The sequence below is a fragment of the Brassica oleracea genome, chromosome C9 (genome assembly GCF_000695525.1).
Source record: "Brassica oleracea var. oleracea cultivar TO1000 chromosome C9, BOL, whole genome shotgun sequence".
Classification (NCBI taxonomy): domain Eukaryota; kingdom Viridiplantae; phylum Streptophyta; class Magnoliopsida; order Brassicales; family Brassicaceae; genus Brassica; species Brassica oleracea.
This window is the reverse complement of record NC_027756.1, coordinates 51,187,904-51,206,784: the sequence shown is the minus strand read 5'-3', so window position 1 is coordinate 51,206,784 and position 18,881 is coordinate 51,187,904. Positions and strand designations below refer to the sequence as shown.

General features: G+C 37.2%; 5 protein-coding genes across 5 annotated transcripts; 2 read left to right on the top strand and 3 right to left on the bottom strand.

The window, feature by feature from the left end:
* Nucleotides 1-3,657: 3,657 nt before the first annotated feature.
* On the bottom strand, nucleotides 3,658-7,294 carry LOC106319358 (RNA-binding protein 39-like). Its single transcript, XM_013757659.1, has 13 exons — nucleotides 6,684-7,294; nucleotides 6,514-6,586; nucleotides 6,359-6,415; nucleotides 6,158-6,213; nucleotides 5,347-5,566; nucleotides 5,177-5,263; nucleotides 5,021-5,098; nucleotides 4,843-4,926; nucleotides 4,701-4,765; nucleotides 4,431-4,611; nucleotides 4,228-4,316; nucleotides 4,020-4,134; nucleotides 3,658-3,949 (listed from the first exon to the last, which is right to left on the bottom strand). Exons 1-13 carry the CDS (start codon nucleotides 7,175-7,177, stop codon nucleotides 3,914-3,916), a joined length of 1,635 nt encoding a protein of 544 aa, XP_013613113.1. The 5' UTR covers nucleotides 7,178-7,294; the 3' UTR covers nucleotides 3,658-3,913.
* A 374-nt stretch (nucleotides 7,295-7,668) lies between these two features.
* On the bottom strand, nucleotides 7,669-10,361 carry LOC106313061 (26S proteasome non-ATPase regulatory subunit 12 homolog A-like). The gene is made up of 11 exons (XM_013750788.1): nucleotides 10,135-10,361; nucleotides 9,852-10,046; nucleotides 9,634-9,741; nucleotides 9,426-9,530; nucleotides 9,292-9,348; nucleotides 9,010-9,206; nucleotides 8,753-8,852; nucleotides 8,547-8,659; nucleotides 8,303-8,456; nucleotides 8,152-8,229; nucleotides 7,669-8,064 (listed from the first exon to the last, which is right to left on the bottom strand). Exons 1-11 carry the CDS (start codon nucleotides 10,135-10,137, stop codon nucleotides 7,846-7,848), a joined length of 1,329 nt encoding a protein of 442 aa, XP_013606242.1. The 5' UTR covers nucleotides 10,138-10,361; the 3' UTR covers nucleotides 7,669-7,845.
* Nucleotides 10,362-11,148: 787 nt separating this feature from the next.
* On the top strand, nucleotides 11,149-12,489 carry LOC106313068 (DNA-directed RNA polymerase II subunit 4). The gene is made up of 6 exons (XM_013750796.1): nucleotides 11,149-11,258; nucleotides 11,401-11,509; nucleotides 11,633-11,710; nucleotides 11,889-11,922; nucleotides 11,996-12,064; nucleotides 12,166-12,489. The coding sequence occupies exons 1-6, from the start codon at nucleotides 11,210-11,212 to the stop codon at nucleotides 12,241-12,243; spliced, it is 417 nt and encodes a 138-aa protein (XP_013606250.1). The 5' UTR covers nucleotides 11,149-11,209; the 3' UTR covers nucleotides 12,244-12,489.
* A 100-nt stretch (nucleotides 12,490-12,589) lies between these two features.
* LOC106313066 (ABC transporter F family member 2) lies at nucleotides 12,590-15,886 on the bottom strand. Its single transcript, XM_013750795.1, has 8 exons — nucleotides 15,029-15,886; nucleotides 14,317-14,658; nucleotides 14,099-14,239; nucleotides 13,724-13,903; nucleotides 13,494-13,649; nucleotides 13,314-13,415; nucleotides 13,100-13,228; nucleotides 12,590-13,012 (listed from the first exon to the last, which is right to left on the bottom strand). Exons 1-8 carry the CDS (start codon nucleotides 15,797-15,799, stop codon nucleotides 12,812-12,814), a joined length of 2,022 nt encoding a protein of 673 aa, XP_013606249.1. The 5' UTR covers nucleotides 15,800-15,886; the 3' UTR covers nucleotides 12,590-12,811.
* A 1,711-nt stretch (nucleotides 15,887-17,597) lies between these two features.
* Nucleotides 17,598-18,359, top strand: LOC106317567. The gene is made up of 2 exons (XM_013755362.1): nucleotides 17,598-17,681; nucleotides 17,769-18,359. Exon 2 carries the CDS (start codon nucleotides 17,798-17,800, stop codon nucleotides 18,338-18,340), a length of 543 nt encoding a protein of 180 aa, XP_013610816.1. The 5' UTR covers nucleotides 17,598-17,681; nucleotides 17,769-17,797; the 3' UTR covers nucleotides 18,341-18,359.
* The last annotated feature ends 522 nt before the right edge of the window (nucleotides 18,360-18,881 follow it).

Sequence of the window (18,881 nt, the reverse complement as noted above, 5' to 3'; positions counted from 1 at the left end):
TAAAAGTGGGTTACTAAAACTTAAGCTTAGAAACTCATAATAGAGAACTGAAATGGATGTCCTCATGATAGCGACCACTAGGAAAGAGCGCGCCGGTCTTCAAAGAACGAATAGAAACAAGCCGAAGACTCTTGTTTGTTGACTTGAAGTTACTTCCTATCCTAAGAACCAAAGAACCAATTTAGCAGAGACCTCAAAGCTCGCACAACCTTAAGCCGGTACTTCCATCAGCTCCAGCTATATCGTAACACAATTTACACCATTTGGATCTTCAAAGGAGAACCGGGGATGACACTCTTGTCGCAAACCAAAGCAGAGACCCTCCACATTTATTGATACAAGAACCAAGCCGTTTTGCATAACCCACACTCAGTTGATTCATACCAGACCAAACCAATACAATAAAAAGGATGGAAGAGATTGAAACCGTAAGAGCTCAACCATCACATGAAGACGCTACTGGAGATTAAAGGCCTAAAACTTTTGCTGCCTCGCTTGATAGGCTGCCTGACAGCTCCAAGAAAATGAAGACCCCACATCTGAACCGGCAAAGTACAACCACCGCATACCAGAAAACAGATAGGAGCCGATACTAGTCACCAAACCAAACAGAGGACAACAAAAGAATCACAGGCCAAGACCAGAAACAACACCTGAAACTCCCTACTAGTTAAGCATAAGGCTAAGAAACGAACAAGCAAGGCTGACAGAGACCAATAAGAAGGCTGACCATTGGAGAGGACGGAGGAATCAAAAATTAAGATCAATCACAACAGGACTCCAAACCCAAGATCTTAGAGCTCACTAAAGCAACAAAACCCGCAAACCCTAGATCTTCAACCCTCCCCATATCTGCGAAAACAGAGAGACTCAGAGACAAACCGATGCTTGTCATCACCAACCCACCACTGAGAACAGAAAGAAGAGCTGGGAAAAGATTACATCTTGTCGAGCACAAACTTCAATCGCACCTTCTCACAGGACCCCAAACCTATCAGAAAAAACACAAACGCCAATGTGCATTTAATCAAAGTAAAAAAGAAAAATGGAGTGTTGATCCAAAAAAAATGGAGTATCTAATTACATATTTCATCTGTTTTATATTAAATATCACTTTAGATTTGTACACACAGATTAAGAAAACATTTAATTTTGTATATTTTGTATATAAAAATATTATTAACTATAAATCTAACCATATTTCAACCAATAAAAAAACTAAACTAAAAAAAAAAAATTAATAAATTATGCACTAAAATTCTAAAACGATATTTATTTTGTAACAGAAAATTTTCTTTACGACGACCGGGAAGTAATAAGTTAATAAAACCCTCCCAAGTCTCAATGAAAATTTCAGGTGTTTTAAATTCGTTAAATAACAATATAATTACAATACTAATATAAGAGCAAGTCAGCGAAAAGAAAAAGCTTACCAACCAAGGTGTAGAGTAGATACGCGTTTTGTGACCACGGATTGAAGTCAAAATAGGTAGGGCCCACCGAAAGGATAATCTATTAGCTTTCAATTCAATTTTCTTATTAGTTAAGACTTAAGAAACAATCGTGTTCTTTTTTTTCTTTGACTAAAAGAAACAATCGTGTTCTTTTTTTTTTTTTTTTTTGATAATCCAGTATCCGACCACTTTGCGTGATCGACTAGCCCACCGGGCCTAAGCCCATGCCATTACAGAATTTTTAAGCGTCCACTTAAGGGTCTCTGGTTACGCGAAGTGGTCTGGAGGGCGAGAGGGAGCCCATGTAAAACCCCTCGTGGCCAACGCGAATCGAACCCGGGACCGTATCGGGACCGAAGCTCCCTCAAGTACCACTAGGCCAACTCGAGTTGGTTAACAATCGTGTTCTTGGTCGTAGGATTTTCTATATTTCCATCATCCGACGGTACAGATTTGGGATTGTCCTAAATAAAGCACCACAACTGTGTACCTGATACCTCTATCCAGAGGTGGTCCTGATCACAACGAATTGAAACATTGGTGCAGATTCCTAAAATTTACATAGAAAAAAACCTTTGAATTTGTAAAAAACATTTTTTTAAAAAAACCTCTCACTAAATTGTTTTAGGCCCCCAATTCAGGGACGCCTCTGCCTCTACATTTGCTGTTTAAGGCTAAGCATTAACCACAACCCCCCAACATATTGCCGAAATCATAGCCATGCCACATAACTTTATAAATATTACATTGTAAACCCTTGCTAAGATAACATGGTTGCCCGTAAGTTACAATATGATGACAATAGCTGATTAGTTATTTATCACCGTTAAAATCATTTAAGATGTATCTATATTTCATGCAACAACATATATTGCTTATTCAGTTAAAAACATATATTGCTTATTGAAGAAAAAGGTATATTTGCAGATAAAAATCAATAGTGAATTTCTATAACCTGATCACATCTATGATTGAAAAAACAATTATAGAAAATGAGGTGGCGATTTGTTGAATAAATCAAAAGTAAAGGGACTAGCTTGCGAAATATAGTTAAAAGGATGATAGGGGAAAGAGAGATTTCTTAGCAACAACGTCGTAGTTTCCTGTTGCCTTTAAAACTCTTTTAACATTTACGTAAGCATCCAAGAAATTTACTACAAATAATTTTATTTTTCTTAAAAACCGATCAAAACACCATATCTGCGAGAGAGAAAACTATTTTCAGAAGATAACTTAATATTTATCTTCAATCTGAAATTCTTTCGTCTCGTTATGGAGAAGAGGAGACGAGAGGAGATAGAGACGGCAGCTCAAGAGCTGATGCAGCTAAGCGACGAAGAGATTAGTTTCAAAATAATCAAGAAGAAGAAGATTGAAGAGTTATTCGGTGAAGATGATACTCATGAAGACCAATGCAGGAAAGAAATGGTGATCGTGAGAGTAACGTCATCATCGAAGAAGTGGAAGAAGAAGGAGAAAAAGTTTAGGACGCTCGAGAGCATTTACATGGCGACACGACCTATCAGGGGGTCGTGATAAGATGATGATACAACTTTCTTACGTTCGAGATTTTAATTAGGTTTCTGTTGTTATCACATTACAGTGGTCTTGTTTGAGCATTTACATGGCGACGAGACCGAGACATTATGATCTTATTTGAGAATTTTGTAAATGGTTTAAAGCATATGAATGAATGCTAAATGATTTAAAAAGTAATAAGCTTTTTGTATCGTACTATGAATATGTCATATGATAATGTGTGCTCGCACTGCCAAATTCCATGTAAACTTTAAGGTTTAATGTTTCGACTTTGAAACATGAAAACTAGTTTAGATAAGTTCCAATCTAGAAATCCACCGCGAAGATTGGTGAATACAGGTCTAGGAGATGATCTAAAATGGAAGAGAGAGAATCTCAAAGAAGCTGGATTTTTTTTGATAATAGGTGCTGGTGATGAAAGAGAGAAAAAGAACTTGGAGAAGAAGTTAAATTGTATGTGATTGATTTCTCAGAATAGCCAAAAGGCCTGCATGAAGTGTTTGGAACGGGTTTACTTCTAGCGGAATACATATGTAACCATCAAAAACAAGTATCGATTAAACCGGATAGCTAAATATATTTCCTGCACAAACTTTCAAGAAAGCTAGTAAATATTTACATAGCTGGCTTAAGTATCAGTAAAAATCTTTACGATCTCATATCATCGTTTAGAAACACCAAGCCAATTTCAAAACTGTAAACAAATAGTAACACTGTTGAAATAAGATAAAATAAGTTTATGATAAAATGATATGGGAATGTTACAACTATAACGAATCAACCAAGAACGGAAGGAGAGGTCTCCAATAATCTTTTCATTTATATATAAAAAATGTTTCAGACAGGAGACTGAATATGGATCGCAGTCCGGTTTAGGTTTTATACCCAGTCTGAACAAGCGAATCAATCTTGCCTGCACTTCACGCCTTAGCTTTGGCTTCATATTCATTTGGAGGCTGCAATTAAAGATACTTATTCAGTAAACCTTAGAAATGAATCCAAGAGTAGGAAAATGATCTATCTTACCATGAAAGTTGCAGATATCATCTTTTGTGCAAACCATCTCATGTGCATTGCTCTTTGAGCTGCCGCTGCAGCCTGCACCGATTCAAACCGCAGATACACAAAACCTGCGCTCTTCCTGCATTTCACCAAGTTTTAGACCAACATCACATATCTATAAACATCATACATGCAAAGACATTTTTATTGAAACTCATGGGATGATACTTACTTGTCTACATAAATATGGTTGACCTGCCCATACTTGGAGCATTCATGACCAACGTCGTCTTTAATTTCTTCATCAAAATCCAATTCCGTCTGCAACAAAATTATGTTTTAAGGTTAATAATGCTTTGAATCCCGTTTACATGAGCCTGAGACTCTTTTCTTCTACAGCTATACCGCGAAGAAAAGAAAGAGCCAAGAACCAACCTCGGTTGCAGGATCAAACATGTTTTTCAATAGAAGGCATTGACTTGGCTGACCAATAGGCTCTGTGACAAAAGCAGGGATAGCTGTTGTCGGAAGCACTGATGTGGGGAAACCAGGATTCATGCCTGGTTGATTCAGAGCTGTTCCATTTAGCGCTGGTACTCCAAAAGGTCCCACAATGCTGTGCAAATTACATTAAATTAGAGACTCACTAAATGTAAAAGAAATCTGGGGACTAAAGGAGTAATAATGCATACAAGAGAGACATACTTTGCTGCGACACCTGTACGATCCAGCTTCTGCATAAGCTGAACCCTCGTTTGTGCATTTAAAGCCTGCGAGAGAGTCGTTAAAGAACAAATACTAAATAGAAAGGAGACAAAGGGTACAAGAAGAATGTTCTCTAGCTTACCAGCCCATTTCCATCATCATCATCAAAATCAGCGGATTTTGGATTAGCGTCTTGTGTGCCTATATGCTCAGAGACAAACGAAACCTGATAGAGAAAAAAAGAAAATATAATTATCACAGTGAAATAACAAGCAAGTCCATCAACTGATCATTTTTCTACTAAGGAGTTCAAAACTCACCTTGATTGTTCTACCAGCAATCTCTAATTGTCCGTTTAAGGCAGTTTGTGCTGCCTTTGAATGTTCAAATTGGGCAAACTATGGAAGCAGAAAAAATACGTGTGAGGAATCCCGAAGAAAACAGAACAAACTAATTTGAAAAACAGTTCTACTAACCTGGATGAATCCATAACCTTTGCACTGACCACTTACAAGGTCATATGGCATCTGAACAAGCTCAATAGGACCAAATTGCTCAAAAATCTAACAATGAAAACAAAATATGTGAGCAGGAATAGCCATTTATCTTCTTTTTATACTATTAAGGAGGGTGGATATGGCAATACCTGTCTAAGTTGCAACTCTGTCATGTTGTAATGCAAGTTCCCCACGTAGAGCTTTCGATCAACAGGGCCAGTACCACCTACAACGCTTGTAGTGGTATTGGATTGCGCCAGATTCTTTTCAGCTTCAGAGGGCTTAACCATCACAGGTTGCCCAAGAAACATATGTCCAGACATAGCTATGGCCATTGGAACAGACATCACATCATAAAACTCAATATACCTGCAAGTCAACAAGAGAGAGATATTTGACTTACACGTCAATGAATATATCAGAAAAAACGTAGCAAAGAGAAGTTGTAAACAAAAAAACTTTAGTGCGGGGAAGCAAGCTGAGTCTCTCTTGGTGGGTTAGAGGCCTAGATTAATAGAAAATGTTAGCCCATCATGATAAAATGAACAATAACTAAATCTAATAAGCAATGAAGATAGAAGCAAGCTCCTCCATTAGTACATATCCCAAACAGAGGACGGGAAAATCACCAAAGAGTAAGAGGATGAAGCATAAAAAAAGAGAGGAAGAATCTAAATAAGAGTGATAGGCTAATTAATGGGATCCGTCCTTCCCGATAGATTTTGCAATGGAAAGTAACAACTGAAACAGGATTCAGGTATTCTGACATCTACCTTGAGCAGGCAGAATTGATTAAACAAGTGCCATCATCCTCATCATTATCGCATTGATAGTGCATCTAAGAATACAGTTAAACCGAGCTCTTGAAATTGCAAAGAAGAACTGAATAATGCAGAATATTACGAACCACGTGCACATACACAAAACTTAGTTTACTAGAAGCCGAAAAGAGAAACATACCCGACTCCTTTTGATCGTCTTGAATTTCTGTCCATGATCAGTCGCACGTCTCTAACCTGAAATCACAACGAGAGAAAGAAACATAAGAACAAAGACCTGAAAACTGAGACTGATGGAGTAATATTAACACATTTCTATGGCCTAATCAAACTACAACGGGAAATACAATTAACAAAGTAGAAAGGAACAAAGTAAACTGACCTTGCCAGCTTTGGAGAAGAACTCATAAACATCTCTCTCGGTAGCTTTAAGAGGCATCTGTGAGCCACAAAACAAACAATTTAGGTTGGCTTAATCAGTAAAACTTAACCACCTGAGTTCTTTATCCACCTATCATTACTGAATCAAAGTTCTACCTGATATGCAAAAACAGTTCTTTGGTCTCTCTCTGGATCAGCTTCAGGCTCATCTTTCTTGTCCTTGTTTCTCCTGTGCAATCGTGAAATCATATATAACAAAAAAAAACTTTCAGTCAGTATAATGGTGGAGCTTTGCATCATTGTCAACAACGTTTTGCTAAACTAACCTGCTTCCTCTTTCAACTACTTCACGTTCCTTCTCTTCCCTCCGTGATCTACTGCTGCTTCTCCTCTCTCTATCCTCCCTATCACTCCTCTCTCTCTCTTTGCTTCTCCTCTCTCTATCCTTCTCCCTCTCTCTATCTCGGCTTTTCTCCCTATCGCCCCTATCTCTCTCTTTGCTACTCCTCTCACGATCGCTCTCTCTATCCCTCGATCCTCCCCTAACCCTAATCTTATCCCTCTCTCTTTCTCTTTCCTTGTCTCGGCTGCTCCTGTGCCTCTCTTTCTCCCGATCCCTTCTCCTACCTCCACCGTTCTCTTCGTCGTCTCCACGAGACTTCTTACTCCGACTGCTCCTTCGCTCTTCGTCACCTTCTTCAACGTCACGCCTCTCTCCTTCTCTCTTTCTGTAACTCCTCTCGCTCTCTTCCTTCTTCCTATCCAATCCATCTCCTTCCTCTACCGTCTTCTCCAGGTACTCGTATTCGTCAAACTCCATCCTCGTCAACCGATTCGGCGATTTCGTCAATTAGGGATTTTTTTGTTAGGGCTTCGAATTGAAACGAGGGATTGGAATAATTGAATTAGCTCTGTTCGATTGATATCTAGACGACGGTGGTGGGTTATACGTATTTCTTAAGCAATTGCGAGGTTATAAAGGTGTCAATGTTAATGATGGGCCTTAATAGTTGTGGCAGTGACCCAATAGGCCCATTTATCTATATTGTTTTTTTGCACATGTGTGGTTCTCTAGTATCCGGTCGAGTTCGGTACGATTATTTCGGATTTCAAGTCGCTCGGTTATGTTTTCTTAAGAACCATCTATTAAACCAAGGAAAAAGTCCACAATAGTTGGAAAGTTTTCATAAAATAAACTAGCTATGTAAATAATTTAAAAATTATAAACGAAATATTCTTAATTAGTATAATAACATTGATAGATATGTTAATTAATTTTTAACAAGAATAATGCACCAACAATCAATGCTCTGAAGAAAACAGATGGCTGATAAAACCAAGAAGTGGCAAAAACTCCACTAGTGTACAGAACCATACGTCTTGCCAAGGAAACAAATGTTTCTAGTTTTTTTTTTCTTCCACACAAAGACGCTAATAACTCAACGAAGATCCTTAAAAAGGTTTCACGAAAACCAATAAACGACATGTTCAAGATCTCAGTACGGCTTTGTGAACCATGGTTTCCTTGTGGATCTGGTGGCAACTCTTTTCAACAAGATCCAAGAGCTTCTCCAAATTAACTGCCCACGAGTTGAGAATCTCGTTGCTGTCCTTTGCGATCTGGAAGCACACAATTCCTGATGGTCTGTCTATTTTGGCAATCAGTGCTTTCGACACTACCATCTCTGAGAGATGCTTCTCCGCCTCCTGAAGTTATTCCAACAGAATACAATTGTATAAAGAGCTTAAGCAGTGAGGAGGATATGATACAACAAGAGAGAACAGCTCAATTACCTCAATGCTTAGACATAAAAGCTCTGAAAGTCTCTTTAAGGTTATCCTTGAGTAGTACTTAGAGACGACGAGAATATTCTGCAGATTACAAAGAGGAAATCAGAAAATCAATTACAGAGCCAAAAATAATGATTCTCAAAGAGAGACTTACATGTTCAATGATTCTCAGCTTCAGATCTTCACCAGCTTTGTCACCCAAAGAGCCTCCAACCATGCTTTTCTCGTTCTCAAACTCGCCTTTGTATTTGTTCCAGAGAGCTGTCCATTGAATAACTTCCATTGTCACTACCTGTTTTAGAAGCATCCTGGATCAAACAATATAAAAGATAAGAGACTACTCATATGAAACTACCACATCAATTTAAAAAACTAAGTTTACAGAGAAAGAAAAGTACTTGAAATCAGAAATTTCTGATAGGTTCTTATCTTCCAAAGTCGCATTGAGCAAGCTTGATTGCATTGGATCATGAGGTGCCAAGACCAAGAACCAGCAGATCTTCCTCAGGACCTATTGTTTGAAGATAAAATAGAAGCAACTCTTAAAACAACCATAGAACGTATATTATATACTTAAACATCGAACCAATGGTATGATGCTTACTGGAATCCACTGCTCTGGCGTTTCTTTTACAGAAGGTATGTCATATATTGCCTTGTAGCTACGGCAGATTTCAAGGTACTCATTGTTATGAGAATAATACCTACACGGTTGAGTTAGTAAATGGTTATTTATAGAAAGACGAGAATGCCACGGATATCAATCATAGTACATAAGAGGTCAGTGGAAACATAAATGCAATTCATGTCATTGGTCATGACAAAACGAATCAAGAAAAAAATGTGATAGAGAAGCCTTACCGAATCATTAGCTCATAGTAGATTCTCTTGAGCTCCAACAGAGTAGGTATATCAGCAGGAGCCTCCTCTACAATGTTCTCACCTTCCTTAGGTTTCTTCTTATCTTTTTTCGTATCTGCATCAAACACTCTAGGATTGATCTTCCTAGACAAGATCTGTGCACGCACATAATCTTGACGATCCAAGCACAAGCGGACCTTAAAAGTTTACCAAAAGTAGTTAGCACCACACATGAAAACACCAGTAGATCATATTAAACAACAATACAGAGTAAGTCCTTACTTGTTCAAGGATAAATGCAATTTTCTCAGTTTTAGCCATAGCGCCAAATGTCTCCACCTGTTATAAAGCATCACACTGCAGAGATTAACTTAATAAAACGGATTTCCACTGGATCAAGTAGTAAAAAAACTTACAGCAACTTCTTGCATAAGATCTGCAGCCTCAGCGATCTGACCCTGGTCTTCCTTAATCTTAGCAAGCTTCCTTGTCAGACGAGCCCTCTCAATTTCAACATATATCTACACACGTGGAGTTAAAATGCAAAACAATTACACAAAACGATGAAGATATGATGAAGATATGATGAAGATAATAAACAACATCAGTTCCTCAGCTCCGCACCTTTCCAGCAGCCACATTGTTCAACGTCTTAATAAGCTCAATCCGAGTTTCAATGTCTGGAGTCTGATCGATATACTGCATAGCTTGTTGCACCATCGATTGCACAGCCTGCAAACGAAGAAGTTCATAAAAGAAAAAAATTCACTAGTATCTACTTTTTACTCTGTATTGTTCACGAACTCAATCGATAACCTAATCCTAACGAAATCGAAGTGTACCTGTTTAAGCTGGCCACGTTTCTTGGAGAGGTTGAGAATCTGCTCGTTGAGAAGCTTCCAGTCCTTGGCTTCGAAACAGAGCTGGAGAATCTCAGTCGCGGCTTTCCTCGTCCCGGCGACGTTCTCCGCGAGCCTCATCTGCTTCTCTTCGTTCAGAAGCCGATCTATCGACGCCTCGAGGTTCCCGCTGTCTCCCTGAGATTCAAACTATAAAACGGAATGAGATGTACAATTCATCGATAAAAAGGCTAGTGATGACAGATCTGAGAAGTCGAGAACTCGCCATCGCAAAAAACCACAACGAATCAAGTCAAATCAAGAATAGTGGAGATTGTGGTGACGGAACGGAGAAAGGAGGCGATAGAGAGAGAGAGAGAGAGAGAGAGAGAGAGCTTATGGACTTGCCGAGCAGAGAGAAATCGCAAAGTCCCCAACCCCTTGAACAAGAAATCTCAGATTCTTCGGCCGATAATCCTTTCTTCTTAAAATGGGCCACTGTTGGGCCATTAAAGTAATTTGCTTTCCGCTCATATATTATGGTTTCGGTTTGGTTTGGTATTAAAATCCGGTTTGGTAAGCAATTTGCTGATTTAACATATTTTTATCTGCCAAAAGAAATTTATATTTTACATCGTATAAAGTTTATACGAGAGAAAATGACTAGGATAGCGATGAAAAAGTTTTTGTCACAGCTTCTAAAAATAAAAATGACCAAAATAGTACTTAATGTTTTATCAAAAAAAAGTAAATATACACTTATATCCCAATGATAAATTAATTTAGACATTAGAGTTTAGAGTTAAGGGGTACAGTTTATGATTTAAGATTTAGGGTTTAGAGTTTAAGGGTGTGGTTTAGGGTTTAGGGTTTAGGGTTTAGAGTTAAAGAGTGAGGTTTAGGATTTAGAGTTTAGGATTTAGAGTTATGGAGTGGAGTTTTGGTATAAGATTTCAAATTTTGAAAAATAAAAAAAAATTAAATTTTTCAAAAGATAAAATGCTATTTTGGTCATTTTAGTTTTGAAGACAATTTTTGTGACATAAACTTAGAAAAATGCTATTTTAGAGATTTACCTTTTATATCATTTTATTTTTGGAATCGTATAAATTCATACGTCAAGAAAAAATTATGGTTATACATTAGCCAAAATAACACCCGTTAGTCAGGAATTTTTAAAATTATTTATCTAAAATTACATCTTTACAATTTATTTTTTATTTTTTAGATTTTTAAGCTTTTGCTAATTAACTTTTTTTTTTCTATAAATAGTTTTGCTACCTAAAGAAAAAATAGAGTTGCTTGTTTCGCTGTCAGAACGAGAGAAAGAAAAGCTTAGGGTTCGATCTCGCTCACTCGCCATGTCCGGAGAAGAAGAAGAGAACGCCGCCGAGCTCAAGATCGGAGACGGTACCTCTCTATTTGCCTCCCCATGTCCGCAAAAATTAGGGCTTTATTTTCTTAGTGCAATACGATTGAAAAGTATCGTCTTTTATGAATTCTCATTGAGCTTTGCCCTGGAAATTAATGGGTTTCGTTGTTTTGGCAATAGAGTTTTTGAAGGCGAAGTGTTTAATGAACTGTGAAGTGTCTTTGATCCTTGAGCACAAGTATGAACAGCTTCAGCTGGTCTCCGAGGATCCTATGAACCAAGTCTCTCAGTAAGTTTTGTCTTTCATAATTATTCACTGTATACTAGCAGAGAACCTTCGATCTTGGAGGCTAAGAATTGAAAGAATCAATATTTTCTCGGTGAGGAACTTATATATGTTTTGTCCCTGCAGAGTGTTTGAGAAGTCGTTGCAGTATGTGAAGCGTTTTAGCCGCTACAAGAATCCAGATGCTGTTAGACAAGTTCGAGAGTATCCTCTTTCTCAATTAGTTGTTTCTTAGTATTCAACCCATGTGTTGCGCTTTGTCATGCTTGCATCTTTATGAGAATGCATTGATTCTACTTTTCGTAGCATCGAATGATGAATGAGAAAGTATGCCATATGATTGTTTATTGCATCATGGTTTACCTTAACTCAAATTCCACAGGATACTGAGTAGACATCAACTCACTGAGTTTGAGGTAAGATGTTTAAATCTTTTTGAGATTCGATTTTTTTTTGTCATCGAGACTTAAAAAAAATTGCATTGAACAGCTCTGTGTTCTTGGCAATCTCTGTCCTGAAACTGCTGAAGAAGCAGTGGCAATGGTTCCTTCTCTCAAGGTATAAAAAAATAATCTACCTTCTTCTGTTCAGTGGAGATCAGATAGCCTTTGTTATGTCTGTGGACTTTTGAGATGATGTAAGCTTCTTCGTTTTTGTAGACGAAAGGAAGAGCTCATAGTGATGAAGCAATTGAGAAGATGCTCAATGATCTCTCCCTTGTCAAGAGATTCGAGTAGTAGTGCAAAACATTCTCAAGATTGAAGATTAGAAACATACATCAGGGTGCCTTTTAGCTGATGATGTCTGGAGTTTATTTTTCATGTCTGAAATTATAAAGCTTTCATATCAGTATCTCCGGAATTATACCTTCGTGTTAAATGAATGTAATTTACAATGGATGATTATGAATGTAATTTGCAATGGGATGATGATCCAAGCTTGTCATGATATATGAATATGATGTGCCTAAAGCTACTTGTGAAGCTTCAACTCCATTTCTTTGGCACTTTTATTGGAAATGACTTCTCTTTGGAGGTTGTACATGTTTTCACTTCATCTTCTTCCGTTCTTTCCCAGCTCTACTGCTTCAACGTTCATAGGCAATTACCGAGAAACATATTCAATTTACACACATCTAACATTGTATTCTCATGAATAGTCCTCGTCGCCTCGAGTGTTCATGTTAAATACTATAGTTTACAAAGGATGGTCTAAGTTTTCAAAGAAACTAAACCATATCTTTTCACGGAATCAAGAATGGATGAACTGTACATACACCTAAAGCTAGAAGTGTAAAGCTTTTCTTTAATTCCATCTCTTGGCATTTTTGCTGGATTTCGACTTCTTTTTGGAAGCTTGAAACGCTCTCATCTTTTGCTTCTTCCGTGCTTCTCTCTCAGCCTTTGACATCTTTGACTTTGCCTTCACTTTTGGAGCTTTTTCTTCCAATTCTGCTTCTCTCTCCAGCTCCTTGGCTCTAGCTTCCATATTCTTCTCCAGGTAATACTGAAAAGCATCTCATGTTTGATAAATCTAGAATGAACAAATTTGACAAATGTGAATAAGAAAGAAACTTGGAAGATGTTTTGTTACGTTGTAGTCTCCTGCATAGTCCTTCAAACCACCATCTCTGACTTCAATAACTCTGTTGACGATTTGTTTAATGAAGTATCGATCGTGAGAGACTGTGATGACTGTGCCTTTGTACTCATTTATCGCCTCCTAATGAAAAAGGAATCATAGTATCAGAACTTATTCAACCTCCAAGAATAGTTTTAGCCAACAGAAAAGAGAAAGAACAAGAAACCTCAAGCATTTCTTTTGAAGGTATGTCTAAGTGATTGGTGGGTTCGTCCAACACGAGTAGAGTGGATGGTTTCACCATGAACTTGCAGAAAGCAAGGCGTGCCTAAGGCCATAAGAGAAACAGAAATGAAGAACAACACACCAAAGAGACGATAAAAGTATTATTGTGAATGGAATATACCTTCTCACCACCACTCAATAGAGAGACCTTTCTATCAAACATGTCAGCTTTGAAGTTGCAGCGACCAAGAAGACCTTTTATATCATCAATTCTCCATTCTACAGCAGCTTCAACAACCGTCTCAATCACAGTTTTATCCAAATCTAGAGCCTCTGCCTATAACCAACAAGTGAGTAAAACCACATTCCTGATCCCCTCTAGCAAGCCCTTTTCTTTAAGTTAGAACAAACCTGATTCTGCTCGAAGTAGTTTGGCAACACATTGTGTTCCCCAAGAACCACTTCAGCTCTCATAGGCTTCTCCAAACCCATAATCAGTTTCAATAAAGTGCTTTTACCGCACCCGTTTGGACCAATAATAGCTATCTTCTCTCCTCTTTCTATCACAACATTTGCCTTGTTGAATAGCATCTGCATGCATCAGACACAGATCAAACCATGAGACCAGACACAAGTAGTAAAAGGTATATCCAACAACATTTTCTAAACTTTTCATTTTATTTTTTAATACCACGAGGTTCTGGGCTCCCATAGACCCGAAACCACATCATCTAATATTAGTTTCATTCTAGCGGTTACTCAGAATGGTACATTTTATCATCTTACCTCATCCTCAAAACCAAATTCAAGATTCTTGATAGTGACTACAGATCTCCCGCTTAATCCACATTCAGGAAACCTAATCTTCATCTGTTTCTGCTGAAAAGGCTTCTCTATCTGCTCTCCTTCTTGGAGCTTCTCTAGTTTCTGTTCATCACACAAAGTCATACATCCTCTGCTTCATAAGTAGCAAGTAAATGTTGCTGCTAGTTTTATTTATTTACCTTCTCTGCTGAAGAACTTCGACCAGAGTTTGCTCCAGCACTTAGCCTACTGATCAAATCCTTCGTTGCTTCAATCTCTTTCTGCTGCTTCTCCCAAGCAGCATACTGAGCTTCGACCCACTCTGCCTTCGAAATCACATACTGAGAGTAGTTACCCACAAAAGTCCTGGACACACCCATCTCGGTTTCCACAATCTTGGTACATAGCTGATCAAGAAATGCTCTGTCGTGAGATATTATAACCATTGGCACATCTTGCTTACTCAAGTAGCCTTCAAGCCACTCGATGGTTTCAAGATCCAAATGATTCGTTGGCTCATCCAAAAGCAGCAAATCTGGGTCCTATACACAATACTCACACATTAGCTATATAGGTTCAGTAAATGGCCAGTCATAAGCATAGGCTAGTGAAGCATTGGTCTATGACCCCGAATCCCATTTTAAAAAGAAATTATAAATAGACTTCCAAATTGTAAAAAAAAAAATTATTTTAAACTCTTACAAAAACTCTGAATGTTAACACCCGTCACCACAGTTACAGTTACTAGTAACAAAAATCTCTATTATACCTATCTATCTTCATATTTTGTTGTTATTAGGATCGCACTACACTTGTTCCGCATGTTGCCACTCGGACCCAAACATGTCAATAGCCCACAAAATCTCAGGACCTGCTCTAACAGTATCAAGAATCATTAATTCATTCATATACCTGAAGCAGTATCTTCCCAAGTGACATTCTCATTTGCCACCCACTGCTAAAAGAAGCCACAAGCCGATCTGCATCCTCTGCACAAAACCCTAGCTCCGGCATCAGCTTACTGACTTTAGCATCGATAGAATCCAAACCAACCTCTTGAGCTCGTCTCTGCAAGGAATCAAACTCGTCTAGCAACCTTCCCATTAGCTCTAAATCATCAACAGCTCCCTCTATCCCCTTCTGCAGCTTCTCAAGCTTCCTCGAGATATTCATCTCTTCGTTAAAAGCACTCATGAACTCTTCCTTCACTGTCTTCCCCATCGAAACCTCGAACTCTTGACTCAAGAAAGAGACTTTCATATTGGGTTTTGCTCTGATGACGTTCCCCGAATCGGGTTCCTCTTGGCCTGTGATTATCCTGAGCTGTGTCGTCTTGCCAGCACCGTTGACACCGATCAACCCTACCTTTTCGCCTCTCTTCACTTCCCAGTTCACGTCCTCGAGCACCGTCACGCCTTCGTAGCTCTTGCTTATGTTTTCAAGTCTCACTCCGGAAGAAATCGCTGAAGCACCGTCGTTTAAATGCTTAACGATCGGTTTACGATCGTGATCTTCTGTCAAGGAGAGCGACTCGAGCTCATTCGTCGCTCTGATATTGAAAATTACTCGTCTAGGTTTAGAAACAGAGGAGAGTTTGAGGGTGAATCGTGTAGGGCAAGGAAGAGGACTAGTGAATAACGTGGAACGAAGGTTTAAGCTATGGAGGTTCATCGTTAAATCCATTGTGGATAAATTAGTCTACTGTAGATATCAAAAGGATCAAACGATTAAAAATGTTTTTTTTTTTTGACAACAGAACAGAACAAGAGTCCCAATAGTAATCAAAGACTCTGGAGTTTTCTATAGCGTGTGCTAAAAGTCTTACGAACACACACGTATTCATTTTAACTCAAGGCTTATAAATTGCCACGTGTCAAATCATCACAGCTCAAAGTTGTTTAGAACATCTCATTCTTTTTATAAAGAGGAACAAACGAATATCAATAGATCTTAGAACACACCAATGAAGAGTTTTATCATCGAGGTTAGGGGTGTTCAATCCGGATATCGGTTCGGTTTCGGTTCGGTTTTTTTGGTTTTTCGGTATTTCGGTTAGTAAAATATTATCATTCTAAATTCATATTTACTTCAGTTCGGTTCGGTTTTCGGTTTATTCGGTTTTATACCAAAACATAATTATTTAGTTTGGAATCATTATTATATAAATTTTAGAGTCATATTGTCATTACAGTCATTTATTAAAAAAATATTATATTTTCAAATAAAAGAACAAAAAAATAAAAACGCTTATACCTTCAGATGAAATAATCAAATCTAGAATTAAAATCAAAGCTCGAAATTTTGAAAATAAAAATAAAAACCAAAAGAGAAGTATGAAAGAAAAGTTTTTCCACTCTTTCATATTTAGTGTTCATCAAAGTCATGCTTCTTCAAGTGAAACTCTGTTCGTTTAAAAATAAGAAAAAAGTTGTGAATTTTTTTTTCTAGTTATTATCAATCAAATTTATAACCTTCACTTCAATTTAATCAATGCTAAAAGAAATAAAAATGATTAAAACAAAAAGACTAAAAAAATAAGAAACCTCAATTGCGATGAATTATTATTTAATTATATTTTAAGTGTTTTCAAATTAGGATTCTTTATTACTATAGAAAAATATGGTAATAATTATTAACAAAAAAATAACTTATGTAACAAATAGATTTTCATGTGACGTTATAAAACTACTTTTGATCGGTTTTGTTCGGTTTATTCGGTTATAAACCAAACCATATCCAAATCCTACGGTTTTTATAAAATCATATCCTTTCGGTATATATGGTATATACCAAAACCACACCATATTGTCTATTTTGGTTCGGTTCGGTTTGGTACGGTTCGGTTTTACCATATTGGACAGGCCTAATTTGAGGTTCTAAAAAATATATATGTATGTGTATATATATACATTTTTTTTTTTTTTTTTTTTTTGTCATCAGCATTACAGACTCATGTTGACTCTGTGAACCAAACCAGAATTACGTATGTGTAATTCATGTTGACTCTGTATATATATATACATTAATACTAATATTTAATTGTGGGGTTATTAATTTTGTGGAAAATCCAAACCAGAATTTCTAAAAACATTAGTTTTCCATAAAATTAATAACACCATAATTAAATATTAATATATACATATACAGATATATATTTTTAGAATCTCAATGGAAGTGTTCACGACATGTTTATGGAGGTTCTTGCGACGAGGTTATTACCGTAATATAAGAACCGTTTCTTAACTTTAACTAAAAAAAATTTAAGAACCTTCTCTTAAAATTCTTATTTAAGAGTCGGTTCTTAATATTTTTTTAGTTAAAAGTTAAGAGACGGTTCTTATATTACGCTAAAAACTCTACCCTAAGAACTCTCCGATAAACATACCCTTCATCAATATAAAATATTATATTTCCCTAATTATAATGTCTAAATCACCTTATTTAACCGCTGTATAATGCAAGTAAATCAGTAGGATATTCTCCAATAATCAACTAGCTCGGAAAGAACAACTAAGCTTTCCATCATCATTTAGGGCATTAAAGAAGATCACACTACAAAAATTATGTATAATTAAACTCGTTATTTATTTATTTGCTATATATTTAAGCTCTTATAAAAGCTATCTCACGTTTCTTAAATCTTCTTTCTCAGTTCACAATTTTCACAAAGGGTGTATAAACATGTACCAAGAAACTCAGCAGCTTTATCAGTTGTGGAGACTTGCCATCCAAGAAAGAGACGAAGCAAGAGAGCAACTGATGCATTCACTCGCCGAACTCTCTCAGTTACGGGAGCTCCTCAACACTATACTCTTGTCTAAAGAAAAAATACGCAGTTACTACCTAGAACCGGCAGATGAATCTACCGGTCATCAAAACTTTAGTTACAATCTTTTTCCCGGCGATTCTCCGTCCAACTTTAGTGTTAATTCATCTCCGTTGGATCTCAGCGTTCTGTCGAATCAGATGCGTTTTGTGGTTGAGAATATGAGAGATTACGAAACCGTTGTGCTGGAGATGATCGGAGGAGTGTTGCCGGAAAACGGTAAGTTTTTGCGAGCTGTTAGTGAAGCTGGATCGTTGGTTGAGTCGTTGTTCGTAGCCGGTCCGGTTCCGAAATGGATAAATCCTCCGGTTCTAAGTAGTCATATCACTGCAAATTGGAATTACGGTGGTTTGGAGTTTGGTTCGGGTTTCCAAAACCGGTGTCACGCTTCAGTTTGATGTCCGCATGAAATTTATTCGGTTCGGTTACGTGTAATGTTCTAAATTATTTTGTATCGCTAAAGATATTATCTAATCCAATCAAAATTAAAGTTATAATAATACACCTTCAAATATCAATGAGATCATATCCTCTAACCCTGAAATGCTGACAGGCTAAATGAAGTTATCAATTAGTCAACTTAATATAGATTAAAATTATTTCAAACCGACTTTCTAGTCATAACTGGAATTATTATGACTATGGACCAAAATATTAATTATGTTAAAAGAACTGGAATTTTATTGTATCGCGATAATTTAAATAAGGGCAAAATTTATATCCGTAGAATTTATAACATTGATAGAAAGATTATTACAGAGGGAAGAGAAGAGTGAATGATGCGTTTTCAAATGATCGAAATCGATCATATATATAGAAAAGAAATTTACTGTGCAAATAGTGCAGCGGGCCCCACATCTTTTATATTTTCAACGAAAACGGCTCCTCCTCCTAATTTTGACTTTCGTAACACTCCCCCTTGGGGGCCGGTGTCACTAT

Excerpts from the sequence above, each read along its gene's own strand:
- LOC106319358 (XM_013757659.1), bottom strand. The coding sequence starts at position 7,177 with ATGGAGTTTGACGAATACGAGTACCTGGAGAAGACGGTAGAGGAAGGA. Across the intron at positions 5,099-5,176 it reads AAGGTTATGGATTCATCCAG|TTTGCCCAATTTGAACATTC; the intron begins GTTAGTAGAACT and ends CTGCTTCCATAG. Across the intron at positions 3,950-4,019 it reads TGATATCTGCAACTTTCATG|CCTCCAAATGAATATGAAGC; the intron begins GTAAGATAGATC and ends CTTTAATTGCAG.
- LOC106313061 (XM_013750788.1), bottom strand. Across the intron at positions 9,742-9,851 it reads AACGTGGCCAGCTTAAACAG|GCTGTGCAATCGATGGTGCA; the intron begins GTACACTTCGAT and ends CTTCGTTTGCAG. Across the intron at positions 9,531-9,633 it reads ACAATGTGGCTGCTGGAAAG|ATATATGTTGAAATTGAGAG; the intron begins GTGCGGAGCTGA and ends CCACGTGTGTAG.
- LOC106313068 (XM_013750796.1), top strand. The coding sequence starts at position 11,210 with ATGTCCGGAGAAGAAGAAGAGAACGCCGCCGAGCTCAAGATCGGAGAC. Across the intron at positions 11,259-11,400 it reads CGAGCTCAAGATCGGAGACG|AGTTTTTGAAGGCGAAGTGT; the intron begins GTACCTCTCTAT and ends TTTTGGCAATAG. Across the intron at positions 11,711-11,888 it reads GCTGTTAGACAAGTTCGAGA|GATACTGAGTAGACATCAAC; the intron begins GTATCCTCTTTC and ends CAAATTCCACAG.
- LOC106313066 (XM_013750795.1), bottom strand. The coding sequence starts at position 15,799 with ATGGATTTAACGATGAACCTCCATAGCTTAAACCTTCGTTCCACGTTA. Across the intron at positions 14,659-15,028 it reads TTGGGAAGATACTGCTTCAG|GACCCAGATTTGCTGCTTTT; the intron begins GTATATGAATGA and ends TATTGTGTATAG. Across the intron at positions 13,650-13,723 it reads ACTACTTCGAGCAGAATCAG|GCAGAGGCTCTAGATTTGGA; the intron begins GTTTGTTCTAAC and ends TGTTGGTTATAG.
- LOC106317567 (XM_013755362.1), top strand. The coding sequence starts at position 17,798 with ATGTACCAAGAAACTCAGCAGCTTTATCAGTTGTGGAGACTTGCCATC.